This window comes from Phalangium opilio, unplaced genomic scaffold, assembly GCF_054372755.1.
Source record: "Phalangium opilio isolate 3A_F unplaced genomic scaffold, DU_Popi_V2 ptg000042l_1, whole genome shotgun sequence".
In the NCBI taxonomy this organism is placed as follows: Eukaryota; Metazoa; Arthropoda; class Arachnida; order Opiliones; family Phalangiidae; genus Phalangium; species Phalangium opilio.
The window spans coordinates 3500923-3515591 of record NW_028324166.1 but is presented as its reverse complement, the minus strand read 5'-3'; the positions used below and the strand labels follow the sequence as shown (position 1 = coordinate 3515591).

The 14669-nt window shown below is 37.3% G+C and overlaps 3 protein-coding genes across 3 annotated transcripts; all 3 read right to left on the bottom strand.

Annotated features, from left to right (window-relative positions):
• Positions 1–1148: 1148 nt before the first annotated feature.
• On the bottom strand, positions 1149–3457 carry LOC149678421 (cytochrome P450 4C1-like). The gene is made up of 5 exons (XM_089837143.1): positions 3339–3457; positions 2552–2722; positions 2318–2491; positions 1384–1820; positions 1149–1313 (listed from the first exon to the last, which is right to left on the bottom strand). The coding sequence occupies exons 1-4, from the start codon at positions 3444–3446 to the stop codon at positions 1713–1715; spliced, it is 561 nt and encodes a 186-aa protein (XP_089693269.1). The 5' UTR covers positions 3447–3457; the 3' UTR covers positions 1149–1313; positions 1384–1712.
• Positions 3458–6450: 2993 nt separating this feature from the next.
• LOC149678420 (ATP-binding cassette sub-family C member 2-like) lies at positions 6451–10395 on the bottom strand. The gene is made up of 9 exons (XM_089835862.1): positions 10387–10395; positions 10151–10327; positions 9918–10085; positions 9627–9844; positions 8824–9376; positions 8551–8750; positions 6904–7500; positions 6630–6824; positions 6451–6573 (listed from the first exon to the last, which is right to left on the bottom strand). The coding sequence occupies exons 1-9, from the start codon at positions 10393–10395 to the stop codon at positions 6465–6467; spliced, it is 2226 nt and encodes a 741-aa protein (XP_089691988.1). The 3' UTR covers positions 6451–6464.
• Positions 10396–12373: 1978 nt separating this feature from the next.
• On the bottom strand, positions 12374–14465 carry LOC149678419 (ATP-binding cassette sub-family C member 3-like). Its single transcript, XM_089835861.1, has 6 exons — positions 14436–14465; positions 13711–13863; positions 13271–13399; positions 13027–13085; positions 12777–12905; positions 12374–12551 (listed from the first exon to the last, which is right to left on the bottom strand). Exons 1-6 carry the CDS (start codon positions 14463–14465, stop codon positions 12374–12376), a joined length of 678 nt encoding a protein of 225 aa, XP_089691987.1.
• Between the last annotated feature and the right edge of the window lie 204 nt (positions 14466–14669).

Sequence of the window (14669 nt, the reverse complement as noted above, 5' to 3'; positions counted from 1 at the left end):
TGACGGAAGCGGTGTTTACTGAAAACAAATGGGATGGTACGTTGTAACGTTTCACGTTCAAGTGTTGACAAGCGCACTTGGAAAAGTGAGGCGTATTAACACGTAATGCTAAACCTCATAATAAAGAAAGTAGTCATTATCAGCTTTGCTTTTACTCGAGTATAGGTTAAAGAAATGACAGTCATGCTCTATTATGCCCCGGGGATCCTTTCCCCGAGAAATCCCATTCTTTAGAAACACGTGGCCAACGATAAAATGCTAGTGTCAGCTCACAAAGCTTTGCCACTTTCTTTCAGACGTTCATCAGGGGAGAAGTGTTGAAGGTAAGCAGTTACAAGGAAATATAGACCATTTCGATGTAAAAAAGGTGTTAGGCAACCCTCAGCATCTTGCAATCAAAGGGGTTCACTCTCATTGAATCCCCAAACCTACAGAGCAGGCACTATTAAGCAACTGATAAAGGGGAAAGACACTGGGGAAAACTTTGCCTTTCATCTCCCTTTTAGGCGCCTACGCTGTATTCTTTTTTCATGATGAGGGTGCGCAAAGACGGCAAAGTATCATCCCCCTTGTATGTCCCGATAATAAGGGTTGCATCCCCTTTTTGCGTCGGCAAGGTCTATTGACGATCATTCTTTTTTTCACAAACGAAATAGATACTTCTCTCCAGAAGGAGGGTAATATAAAAAGGGCCCTTGCAAAAAAAAAAAAAATCAGGTGTTCTTTAGGTGTACCGAGTCTGTTTATAGAAGCAAAATAAAATTTCACGGTCAAATATTTCGTATTCTAGGAATTTTAAATTCAATTGGTAAGTTGGTAACTTTTACATTTCGTCGAAAATAAAATTCCGGACTCTTGGTAGACTTTTGAAATTATGGACATTAAATTATAAATATTTCTTGATTTTAAATTCTCCCGAAATAGGTATAATTTAGGACTTTGGACTTCTAATTTTTTTAAACAGTTATCCTTGTAAAAGCCTAGATTAATTTGTGTCTTTTTAGATAAGATATTTTTTATAGTTTTTATTTATTTTTAAATTCCACATTTTTTGAGCTATTAGAGGAAATATTATTTTTAAGGGTTGGTTTAAAAATTTTTTAGATAAACCATTTCTGTTCTGCCCTTCATCTTAAATTGTCTTGAAATCTTTTAACTTCTGATTTTGAAACTCATTCGAATATCATTGTAGCATTTAGAAATTATGTCTGGTATGACAATGACTTTATCTCTTTCATCCAAGGACTTGATCTCAAACTTTCGCAAGATACTGGTAATTATGACTTTCGACTTCAGTATAGAATATCCACGGCCTATATTAGTACGAGTAACCAACCGGCATTAGTAAATTCGTGCGCGTGTATATCTGAACACCAGTATTACCAATACAATTCCTTGGCCCTGCTGAAAATGCCGCATAGGCTAAGGGGTGCCTTCTAGCGGCCTGACCATTGGGCAAAAACCGGTCTGGATCAAATCTCTCTGGATTTGGAAAACTCTCCTGTCTACGGTGTAATGCCCACAAGTACACGTAAACATCTGTGCCTTTAGGAATGAAGTGGTTGCCTAAAATTTTTAAAATCCTGTTAAAATTCAATTCAGGGATTTCTGCTATAAACGTGGTTTTCGTGTTATTTTTTTCCATGAAGTTTAATAATGAACCTTTAGTTAAGTTTTTAATGCGCTGCGATGATGTATTTAGTATTTACGGCCTAGAGTGAATAATTTAGTTTACAAACCACTTGGGACCTACCTATCTCCAAGTCATTGATGAGTCTTCTTCCAATTAGTGGAACAGATGGATAAAGCCTTTGAGTTTCCTGCAACGAATAAATAAGGATATGAGAACTTGGGAACTAGAATAAAGCAACGTCGGATGGGCAATTTATATTTGAAGTACGTCACAGTCATGTGACCATAATTTTTAGCAGTTTTAATGCCTTTGAACAGAAGTCGTTGCGAATTAAAACTTTTGGCAATTTTAAAATCGATACAATATACATTTTCCACGAAATAAAAGGGGGTAGGCAACCCCCAGTATCGGTACATAAAAGAGGGGTTGATACATTGCCATCTCTGCGCACTATCATGATACAAAAAGACTACAGCGCAGGCGCCAAAAAGCGGGATGGAAGGCAAAATTTTGCCCCTCTTCGTTAAATCAATATTAAATGGGATAGCTCGTCATGACGTAGAAGAACGGCTGTATCAAAGGCTTAGTAAAGACTAGGTAGTGAAAAGTACCGAAAAGACACCGCGTCAATTGTCGACAATCGTTCTAAACTTTTCTCTCTGTAAGACATGTTGTAAACAATACCTGAAGCACACAATCGAGGTATCTCAGATCCTTCATCTGTTCCATGGTAATATCCTCTTCACTGTTTTCACCCATGACGGAATTAATTTCGGAAACCAACCGTTCTTGAACATCCGAATGCAAACCAATTAGATAGAGAGCCATTATTAAACCCGCTGCAGTTGTATCGTAACCCTGTGTTTTTAAGGTTCAGTTAAGGAATGATGCGTTTCTCGAAACACGGAGATGACTTACTGCTCCGACAAAAGTGATCACTTGATCACGAATCTCCTTGTTTGTTAGAATATCCTCTGGATTTTCCACCTCTTGTGAGATTAACCATTCAACAAATGTGTATTTCCTTTCGGTGTTGTCGGTATTTGGTTTAACATCGCCATTTTGCGTTCTGACTTTCAGAATGTTGTCCTGTAGACCAGGCATGGAAAAATATTCATTCATTTTCAACCCTTCTTGTACAAAATTTAGTTTTTGCAAACAACAAAATATTGTTTCAATGAAACGGTAACCCTAACCAAACTAAACCTTAAGTCAAAAATAACCCTTAGCTTGAATCGAGCCCAACATGTTCTAAACTGACTCTCCACAAATGCAATACGAATACATTGTACATTTTCTCAAAAAGGCGAAAATAGGTAGCTTCATTTGCGTGTCCTTTAACAAAGGTGCATATATAAAAACATAAAGTAAACTTCGTTCACAGTTCCCAGCCTTAGGCTGTAAACACCATGTTAAATGAGAAGCAAACGACACTCCTTTCAAACTCTACATGAAGATCAAAGGTTTATGGAAAATAGTGCTCCATGGTGGTGATACAATGTTAATTATTGATACTACGAGATGGAGCCTATTCACGCATGTTCCCTGTGCTACGAAGAGGGGGTCGACACTATTCTGAGGATAAAGGGGGGTGTCTCTTATTACACGGTGCAAGCAATCTTCAACGAATTATACTTTTTGGTTTTTATGTATGAACTTTTGTTGTAACTGTAGATATGTTACTATATGAAAAATGCAGACTTACTGTGAACACTTTGTTTAACATTGAAATAGATTTGAGATATTTTCTTCCAAATTTAGTAAAATTTAAAAGTAAGTTTATTCTCCACCACGGGAAAGTTGATTTCAGCATCCAACCACTAAGACCACTGTCAAATCGAAATTCAAAATTTCTAATGCGAAGGTTCTAGTATGTTGAAATGGAAGTGGTCATAAGAAACTTGCCTGTTCACGGCTTCTATTGTATCGTTAAATCCATCTAATTGACTGTTTAATTGGATTCCAGAAGATACCTCTATTAGAAAATGGCATTAGCTGTGTTAATATGTGAATCAGAAATTAGTGGCCGAGCGAGAGAGTGTTTGTAACTACTACAAAATTTCCACCGATTGAATTCACGTTTGCCTGAGTACGTGGCAATTATGGAAGTGTCAATGTTTTTAAAAATGGGTCTGAAATATATTGTTCTCGCTCGACCGAATAATTGTACCGTAGTTCTTTGTTTAAGATATGCGCACCTATTATGCAGTCAAATGCGCATCTAGTTATTGGGGATCTTATATCAATGAATGGAGCATTGACAGCTTCCTCCAAAGACGCTGTTAATATTTTCGTTCTGTGAATAACAATGGGAAGATAGTCTCCTAGACGCTTAACGTTGAAAGCCGGTTGACACATTCGTCTTTGCCTTTTCCACATTTCACCGTCACTGTAAATAATATTACAATGGTTACTGAAAACCCCGGGTCTTTGAAATGTTTATGAAATTACGTTCGTGTCATATCATTCATACCTTGTTAATAGTCCTTTTCCGATCAAGTCGTCCGCATAACCGTAATCAGATGACTTATTGAGCTCCTTGCTATGGTTAAGTAAAACCTAAAAACGCATTATTAATTATCAACCTCTAAAATATACAAGGTGTGTCTGTAAGTTGCCATAAAATAAAGGGTTTACTTGTTCTTTGAGTCAGACTGAGTGAAAAGTGTCAAAGAACATGTGGTTTAAAACATTTAGTTTCGGATGTACGAGCCCCCAAATATTTTCCTAAAAGAAGGAAATTGGCATACATGTGGAGTAAGACATATCGGAGTGCGCATCTTGTTCAGACAATTTCAATAGCCTCCATTCTAAGAACGTTAATGAGCAGGAGAGTACGTTTAAAGGTAGAATTGTGCCTAAGCTGATAATGAAAAGTATGCTGTTCAAAGTGTAATAGCATACGAGTGGACATTTTGAACAATACCTTTAAATAACGATCTTAACTTAACGAATAAAGTAAACGAGCTCTTACTCTTTGAACTACTTAAAAGTACACTTCTGCTAGATTAAGGCTCATTCACGTTCTTAGATTGGAGGCTATTGAAATTGTCTAAACAAGATAGGCACTCTGATATGTCCTCCCCATGTGTGCTAATTTCCTTGTTTTGGGTGCCCGTTCTCCGAATCTAAATGTTTTAGACCCCATGTTCTTCGACACTTTTCCCTCAGTCTGACCCAAAGAACACACCTTTCAATTTATGGCAGACTTATCAGAACACAATGTATATTTAGAGTATAGCAATTAATAATACCTGCGCGTTATCGGGCGAAAATAATATTAATCGTTTATGTAACCCAAAACATATCCAAAACATCCCTTCCTTTTCAAATAATTTTGTCATACCAAGGAAGATTTGCATGTAATCTGAAAAATAAGTTTCACCTTTTTAAAAGCCAGCAATAAAAAATAAAAAACTTTTGAAATATTGAACCAGCTATAAGTATTCAAATCTTTTTGAATTTTTGAACTAGTAATTGTACAAATTTTTAAATAGTTTGAAATATCTAGCGAAGTTAAAATACTCTTGAAACTTTGAAAGGCAGTGTCAGCAAAATTATAAATTCTAAAATACTTTAGAAACATAGAGGAAAGTTGAAATACTAAAATACTTTTGAAGTACAGAGTCGGCAAAAGAATATATTTTTAAATAATTTTGAAATACCGAGGTAGAAATAGTATAAATATTTAAATGGTTTCGAACCACTTAACCCGACATTGTATAAATATAAATATTTAACTTACACCATGTTAAATTCTTGATATGTGGCACAGGCGATCGTAGTTTCATATAATGAATTTGACCAAAAGGTGTATAATACTGCGGACCTGGTGCTGTTGTTTTAAAATTACCAAGATACCAATTTAAAGGAAAAAAAAGAATTTTGAAGAAGATTTTTGCAATTGCGTCTATTAAGATAGCGAAAAAACAGAAGCTTTTCAGAAACACATTCATCGTCAAACCTATTTTATACTAAAATGCGAACAATTCATTCGCCAAGTGAAACTTTTAAATAATGAATAATCTTTTGAAATGCACGTCTTATATAACGTATTTTGTGATAATGACATAATATTTAACCTTAAATAACATCGCAACAAAAAGTATGACACTGAATGAAATGCTTTGTCACCTTTCCTCAAACCGATTGCAGTGGGACGTAGCTGAAAATGGCTCCTCCCCTTTTCAACAAAATGGCGGTTAAAATGATCTATAAGTGGAATTCGACTGATGGGCTAAGATGGGTCGTACTGAATTTTAGTATATTTTCACCCAATTGCCCACTCCTTATTTCGCTTCACCATACCAGGAAGCAGGGCCATCTGGAGGACAAAAGTAGACGGGTTTTAGTCCTCCAGATAGCCCGGCCTCCTGGTGTAAATGGTATGAATCCTCCATGCGTGAAAACTATCTATAAGAGCTTTATTATTACGGCAAGTGTCACACTTTTTAATATTATGTTACTTTTGATTTAATGGATAATATCTTCACTAAAATGGTATGGATAAATATACTCATTTTTAAATTACTAGAAAAATGCTATTAAGAAAATGTTAGAGGAAGTTAAGAAGGTAATAATTCAAGTGGAACAAATACTTTCACCTTTAACCCAGGGTTTCAATGAAAGATAATTTAATTCCATTGTCATTAATTCCTATGATTTCTTAACAATTTAATTTCATTAATCGTATAATGTGTAGGCAAAGCAATTAGGTAATTACGTAAGGGAACGGACAGTACCTTAAAAATTAGGATACTTAATTAATGTTCTCTTTGAAAACAATGAAATTCGACCAAATTTTATAAGACTTTATTGAGTTGAACTTTCATCAGCATTTAGCATCTTTAACCAAATCATAAAATAAGGATTGAGCATTGTTCATGAGATTTTTAGGCGAGTCAAACTCCACCACTGTTCCTTGGTTCAGAACCATCACCCTGAAAAAAATCTAGTTGTAAAGGTGGTTGAATGTGAGTTGTGTTGGGCTATATACCTGTCATAGTCCATGATTGTGTTAATTCTATGCGCGATGGTGATGACTGTAGATGAAGCGAATTCCTTCCTGATTGTCGCTTGAATTAGATCATCAGTGTCCAAGTCCACGGAAGCGGTCGCTTCGTCCAGTATCAGTATTTTACTGTTTCGTAGTAATGCTCTTGTCAAGCAAACCAACTGTCGTTGCCCCACACTATATGTTTGAAAAAAAAAATTTCTCCTAAAAGCTTTAATACATGTCCATGGTGAAACGTACGTGTAACTAACTTTACCTTAAATTTTGTCCACCTTCGGAAACTTGGTGATCCAGTCCTTTCTCTAGCGAATTAACGAAAGTCTTCAAGTGTGAATGTTCGAGAGCAGTCCAAAGGCGATCGTCCGTGTATTTGTTGAAAGGGTCAAGGTTGAGCCGCAATGTACCCGAGAATAGAACGGGATCTTGTGGAATTATGGTCAATCGAGAGCGCAAGTCGAACAGTCCGATTCGACTGATGTCCACGCCGTCGATGATAATCTCGCCGCTTGCCGGCTCGATCAGGCGGAATAACGCAAGTGTTAATGACGATTTTCCGGCGCCCGTTCTACCCACCACGCCCACTTTCTCGCCGTCCTGTATCGTGAAATTAATTTCCTTTAAGACCAGATCCATTCCTTCGCGATATCTAGTGCTGTAGTTCCGAAATTCGATATCCCCTCTTCGTGGCCAAGACGAAGGCAAATCCACTTCCGGTTTATGCCACTCTGCTTCTGGTTTCAGTTTTAAGTATTCATAGATGCGCTCAACTGACACTATCTGCGTTTCTAACCAAGTTGCACTTGTGATCAATTCTCGAGCACATTGAGCAAGCTGCGTATTGGAAAAATAGTTGCTGAAGTGGGACAAACATTTCTCAATGATAGGCTTAATGATTTTCGTATCAACGCCAGCAAAAGGAACTATAGCTAGGCAGTATTGCATTTTTTCCTACAAAACGTTTCAGCTTCACAGACTACATCTGTCAATTTTAAGTGTTATTAATAATGAAGATAAGGGTTATAGTTAAACTAGTGTAGGGGAAATAATCTTCAGTTATACGTTAGTTGTGTCGTGGTTTACAACTGTTGATAAATATTTTTGGATATTATAGCAACATGATTTATAAATGGAGCTTACACTGGCTGCATTTATCATTACAAAGCCCACTAGTCCTGGAGTTAATTTTCCCTTCCCAAGAATTGAAAACATTGATGAAGAGAATAATAGAAACGTTCCGAAAATATTGAATCGAACATTCAGCCATCTACAAATAATTTTAAAGTTAAAGAACATTATTAATGCCACTTTCAATTGGCTTTTTGCATAGATTATTTTGTTGAAACTGGATATCAATAATGGTAGATTGGTAGGAACTAATGGAAATCAGAATAGACTTATTCACACAAGCCTAGGTAATCTGGGAGACTTTCATTTCAGCACATGACTCATGAACATTTTTACTCCATCTCACCTCTTTTAGTGAGCACGTACGAGAAGGAGGCTCAAAGAGACCAAATTCTCTGTCAGTCAAACCCCCTCCCCCTTCTTTCAAAACCGTTACCGAACTGTGATTCTGTATCAGAATTTAGCACATGCGCAATCGGCGCAACAGAATGCCGAAAATCAGAGAAGTTTCTTTACGGCCAATATATAGTGCCACGCTGATCTGTGAGGCTCTAACCGCCTTTTCGTATTTACACTTTTTGAATTTCCTTAACAGATCACTTGACGTTTGGCTCCTCGGCTGTGCCGTTATAGTTACCTTACCCCTTCCCTCTCTGACTTTTTCCTCCAAGGTAGGCGCTAATTAGCGCATGCTCAGATCTTGAGAATTTTACGACCTTTCAACCCCAGTGCTACTGATGAAAAGTTGTACTATTTAAATTTTTGATATTGAACAGACCCTTGGGACATATTCATCATGTATTGCGAAGCGTTAACGTTGTCTAAAAGCTTTCGAAACTCTGCCTCAAACGTTTTCTCGGCGCCGCAAGCCTTAATGACGGTTGATCCGGCTATGGCCGATGAAACGTGGTTATACAAAAACGAACTTCTGGTTAGATTGATTCTTTTCAACTGACGATTCGAATGCATTAAAAATCGCTAAAACAAAAAAGGTAAAAGTTTCTGTCACAAAAGAACCCAACTATAACGTTATTATTTGCACCTAACTTACTTGCAGAGCTGTGTATCCAATTAAAACCATAATAACGGGTATTATGAATATTGGAATTCCGATACATGTTGCTGTGATAAATGCCATTAAGGAAAGTAGGGAGAAAGTAAACTGTCTAGTATTTAGTGCTATTTGTCGGTCCATCGCTTCCAAATCCTTTGATAACCGATTTATAATTCGACCAGTAGGTGTTGTGTCGAAAAAAGACATAGGTGAGCGAAATATGCATCCCAACATCCGAGAATGCCAAGATCTGGCAACCTCGATCGTCGCGTAAACTATAACTAGCCAAGAAGTCGTCGCGGTGACAACTTGTCCGAGCCCGAGCAGAGAGAACCCCCAAAGTCGAACATTTCTTTGAGCTGTGGCATTTTCTTTCGAAACCAGTATGTCGTCTTCGCTCCACAATTTTAGCCAATATGTCGAATAAACATTTAAAACTTGCACCGCGATTGCAGTCAGGAGAAAAACGGCACTCCACGAGATACCAACTGCACGAAGGTATGAAGAGTAAACCGACGAAGAAATCTGTTCAGGGAAATCTTCGTCATTTCTTTTAACAAAGATTGAGAAAAATGGTTTAATACTCACAGATCCTTTCACTATCTTTTCCTTTGTAACTAGTTTCGCCTTTGAATTATCACCGAATTTTCTGTCTGCTGCGATTTCTTTGCTTTTGTTAAGACTGTATAATGAAAATGATAAGCAGAAATGTACCAACTTAAGATATTGAGTAATCAGTCCCAGGAGTAAAGAATTACAGGCTGATTACGATACTCCTGGGCTCAATGTACTCAAATTACTTTTCACAAGACTTCTCTTTCCCCAAGACTCCATCATCGTGGACTCCTTCATTTTTATCATCATCGTTCATGTGTTGCACGAAATAATCTCTGGCAATTCCTTCTCTGCTCATTATTTCATCGTAAGTTCCCTTCTCGATGATTTCACCGTTATTCATGAAATATATTTCATCCACGTCTCGTAGAAACGCCAAGTTATGAGTAACTAGCACCCTGGTCTATATGGAATGTAGAGTGTTTGTAATGTGCATGACACTGTTAGGTTTGCTACGTTGACCATTATTTAATTACTTTGTTCTTTAGCAGGCCATTTGGTCCAATGACTTCTGTAAACAGATGTCTAGCAACGTGTGCATCAACGGCACCCAAAGGGTCGTCCAAGAGGTAAATATCCTCAGATCGGTAAATTGATCTGGCAAGGCTGACTCTTTGCTTTTGGCCACCACTCAAGTTAATTCCCTGAAGCGTAAAATGGACGACGTCGTATTAATGAAAATCAATCTTTGTACGGAAGTTCTTCATACTCGCTCTCCTATCTCAGTCTCGTCATAAGCCGGCAAGCTCTTTAAATCGAATTCCAGTGCGCAGGAATCAATGGCTTTCCTATATGGTGTTTCGTCCATGGAATTCAGAAACAATATGTTGTTGCGAAACGATGTGTTTTGAATCCAGGCTTGTTGTGTCAGATACGCAATAGATCCCTATTAACGACGAATTATTAACCAGAATTATGAATAATGTGTCTGGTTATTCAAATAGCTCTAGCCATCGTCAGAGGAGAGCCCTCTCACGTATGGTTCTTACCGACACGTGTATTTGTCCACTGTTTTTTCGCATTTCACACACCAACGCAGAGAGTAAAGATGATTTTCCCGCACCAACTGGACCTACTACAGCGACGAGTGATCCTCTTCGAACTTTGAAATCTATATTTCTTAAAACAGAACCTTGTTCTTCTTCACTCCAGTCAAATGTACCATCACGAATATCGATTGCTGATGGTGAAAATGACAAATTGTGAAAACTGTTTTGTTTCAGTTTGCTAGGCAGATGTTATTTGATTCTTACTGTATTCATTATTACCAGCAACTCCCTTCACAACGTAGTTCTCAGTTTCATCGCTGTTCAAGATGTTACTAATTCGATCGACAGAAACTTTCAACTGCAAATAACAGCAATAGTTAGATAGGTATTTAGGCGTCACGTGACATTCGTAGCTTAATAATTTTATACGCTCACTCACTGAAATATAATGTCTCATTACATTTGGAAGAGTTCTTATGGGAGCGTTCATTAAACTAATTAACTGAAGAGTTACGAATGCCTTTTCCGATGTAAGAACGTGGTTCTCGTCAATCAAAATATACGTAGCGAAAGTTGATATAGTGATCTGTAATATTAATATGAAAAATAAGCCATTGGTACCATGGTATCTTGATCGTTTCAACGATGGATGAAAATTTATGTACGGTGTACGTGGAAACTTTCGCGGGCGACCAGCCTACATACTTCGTTTAAAGCCTAAGTGTTACGCTGGGATTTATACATATATCTGTTTCACCAGATTCAGACCATTCATTTTCTGGAAAAGAAAAACTATATAAAATACTTACCAAAATTGGTGTTAATAGAAGCGACCCAATCGTAATAGCTTGAATGTTGCACCTCTTCTTCTCAAGCTTTAGTTCTTCTTGGCGTATTAAGTTTACAATTTTTTGGAAGGAATTTTCCCAAGCGTACAACTTCAGGACGCGAATACCAGTAAGAGTTTCATTCATCATTTTAATCCGCTTGTCCGAAATTTTCTTTCTCTCAATCTGTTGTTGAAAAATAGCATCGTAAATGAAAAATGATCAAAAATAATTTTATCAAAGAATCCAATCAGATTAAAGATTAAGAGTCGAGAAAACAAAATAAAACAGACTTAGGAGCGAGAGTGTCACCTAAATGGACTGTTTTATATTGTTTGTATTAGTTAGTGAAAAATACTTTTTCTCACTATGAAGTGAATATTGAGTAGCAGTACCGTATTTGAACTTACCATTAGTTTCGTCCTAAACTCTGAAATGCGGTAATTAAAAGGTATGGTAATGGCAATTATGAGTAAATTCGGTAATGCCGCAACTCCAACTTCCATGTACAAGTAGCAAATGGACAGGATGATGGGTATCGGAACGAAAAGTATTCCCATTACATTTTTAATATTTAGCAAGGCGTTCGAATCAACGTACATGGTGTTCAATATTTTTCCAACACCCAAACGACGTCGCTCGCTGTAGGACAATCGAAGCACCTGCAATCACGAAATCAAAGCTTTATTGTATCTGAACCTTTTGTTTCTCGATTGTGTTTTCATGGCAAAGAGAATCAAGGAGAAATGCGGAAAGACGGAGTGAATATGACGATGGGCAACCTTTGCACACCCTACCCTACTTAGGCTATTGTTAAGTGCTAAAACTTGGTATATTCTCTTTGTTCATGATAAGAAAAGTCTGACAAATAAGTTTCTACCTTCTTATACAATGCGTAAATACTTGCTGATCTGAGTCTAATTGCTAGTTTGCTGAAAAAAATTGCGCTAGCTTCCATTAAAAGAGATTCCATTAAGCCAATGATGGACATGACGCAGGCGTAAAATATTCCCTTCCAGTACGGCTCGTCGTTCGAAGCGAATTCAATTATACATCTATTTTGAAAATGAAGGCAAAATTAGTTCCCTCGAGAACAGTAAAAAATCACTTACAAGCTTACTTCAACAGCTGAGGAGTTCCGAACGAAATTACATGCGAACAGATTTCGAAGAAGCATGCGCCAGCCATGTACGTCCCACCCGTTTTTATTAAAGCCAGAATGAAAGATTTTGACCTTTTTATGGAATGGTGCTTATTTCCTTCTTTAGTCAGATCTTGCAATTCGTTTTTGTTGCTGAAAATTAACAAATACTAGCAAAATTTCATGCATAAAACAAGAAGTATACTTCGATCACAACACTCTCTTTTCACTAGCAAATTTACCATAGACCGTTTCGATATAACTAAGAGAGGAAAGACAAGAGGTTTGCCCTCCATCAACCCCCTTGTATGTATACTGAGGGTTGCCTACCCTCTTTTTTACGTCGGAAAGGTCCATTTCATCACTACATTTAAATACCTTTTGGAATCTTTCTGGTTCTCCCAGTGTTTCTCGAACGTTTTGCTTACTGTTAAAGCTTCTTCCGAAAAACTCAATTTGTAAACGTCGGATGGCTCCATTGACTTTTTGTAGCCATTCCACAGTGCACTTTAAAAGATATATAACGTAATATACTCAATCCAGAGATCGTTTTATAACCTTATAAATACATAAGTATGGGCCTACTTCGTTTCTATCATAAGGTCGTGTAGTAAGCCTTCATAATTACCCAGTAAGCCACGAGTACAACAATCGGGAAGGAATTGAAGCGTGTTTTTCCGGAGACTCCTGTTCAATAATATGAATGAAATGGATGAGAATAAGGACAGGAAAGTGTCCGATAAAGTTTTTAGAAACGTAGGTGGGGGTGATACTGGACATACCTTTTAAACTATGTCCATATATAAACACGGTATGAGATTCATGGAAGCCTTTAACTTATTGGGAAACATCATTAACTTATGTTTACGTACCTGATTTATGAGGGTTTCATTGATGTTTTGTTGATGGAAAGATGGTTTCCCCTCGGATAACAAGCTAAGAGATAAGACTAGCAAGATCAGTGCGTAGTGAGCTGTGTCCAAAGTCAATCTAACGTAATTCTGCGTAAACGTTCAAGGGTTAAACATTAATTGTCAATTGGATGAACAAGCGACAAAGTTCCTTTGTAGATTCAGATAAATTAGTATTTAAAATACCATGAATACATTCAGCTAATATTAATCATTGTAGCGTTGAACCTTGCACACTCGGCTGACCTCGTGTTGTTACGAACCAAGGAAATTACAGTTAAAAGACTTCAGAATTATTCTAGCCCGGGCTACAAAACCCGCATAGAAATTAACACATTACAGATGGAGGCACAAAGATTCATATATGCTGAATGTATTCCAGATGTTACTTGTGATCTTACTGATATGTCCGTGGTTTTCGTGTTAAAATTCATTAGTGTGGATCTGTAGATAATTGTTTCCGCGATGACCATAAGAAACCAGAACAAAAAGTGCATGCTGGATGACACCACACTACGATTCCTTCCATAAATCTGAAGCATTAACGCTAAACTCTGCGTCAAAAATAATTAGATTAAATTCACAATTTGAATTATTACGTTGATTTATTTAAGTCGTTAACTTACGAAAGTCGCGAAATGAATAATTTCCCTCAGGTTACTTATCAATCCAAACTCAATTTCTAATATAAATTTTATGGTGCTGATTGCTGCGAGCCCCAGACAGATTACCTTTAAATCATTCACAATTCACAGAATTTTTTTCAAAAAAGTAATACAATTAAGAGTAGATTTTTATTGCCTTAATGTATCGTACACAGATTATATGGCATGAGGGATAGATTTAATTTTAGAAGTAGGAATGGAGAACAGAGTAATCTGGGCACGCGTCAAAGTCCCTGACCCCCTTCAACGAGACGGAGGGGTGTGAACGAAGAGGCGGATGATAGCGACAGAGGTAAAAAGTAAATTGCGTATTTTTCGCTGTCCCCTTCAGCAACGTCATCAAACGTAGTTTAAGTGAGCCAATAACATAATTTAAACTTTTCGTTACGTGTTCGAGGGAGGGGCTCTTTACTGGGCTATGAGTCTGACTGAAGTAAATTCTAACCGTTCTCCGTTCTTACTTCTAAAATTAAATCTATCCCCGATGGCATATTATAGAATGCAAACTTAAACATTGAAGGAGAGAGGGATGGTTTGGAAATCTCCATACTTATAACATTGTCTACGGCACCGAAGTCCTCCCAGCATCTTGAACGTTTAGGTAGGGTCGTACAGTATGTAATCTGTCTTAAAAATAGAAGCTAGTTCTCATACAAATACAATGGCGCTGCGCGGCAGCCCTTAACAATCACCAA

What these genes read in the sequence shown, in the direction of transcription:
- LOC149678421 (XM_089837143.1), bottom strand. Translation starts at nt 3,446, where the DNA reads ATGCTGAAATCAACTTTCCCGTGGTGGAGAATAAACTTACTTTTAAAT. An exon ending in TGATCACTTTTGTCGGAGCA is followed by an intron (nt 2,492 to 2,551) that starts GTAAGTCATCTC and finishes TTAAAAACACAG; the next exon opens with GGTTACGATACAACTGCAGC. An exon ending in ACCTCGATTGTGTGCTTCAG is followed by an intron (nt 1,821 to 2,317) that starts GTATTGTTTACA and finishes TATTCGTTGCAG; the next exon opens with GAAACTCAAAGGCTTTATCC.
- LOC149678420 (XM_089835862.1), bottom strand. An exon ending in GAAGGTGGACAAAATTTAAG is followed by an intron (nt 6,825 to 6,903) that starts GTAAAGTTAGTT and finishes TCAAACATATAG; the next exon opens with TGTGGGGCAACGACAGTTGG. An exon ending in ACAATCATGGACTATGACAG is followed by an intron (nt 6,574 to 6,629) that starts GTATATAGCCCA and finishes GATTTTTTTCAG; the next exon opens with GGTGATGGTTCTGAACCAAG.
- LOC149678419 (XM_089835861.1), bottom strand. Translation starts at nt 14,465, where the DNA reads ATGCCATCGGGGATAGATTTAATTTTAGAA. An exon ending in ATGAAACCCTCATAAATCAG is followed by an intron (nt 13,086 to 13,270) that starts GTACGTAAACAT and finishes ATTATTGAACAG; the next exon opens with GAGTCTCCGGAAAAACACGC. An exon ending in AACCAGAAAGATTCCAAAAG is followed by an intron (nt 12,552 to 12,776) that starts GTATTTAAATGT and finishes GTTAATTTTCAG; the next exon opens with CAACAAAAACGAATTGCAAG.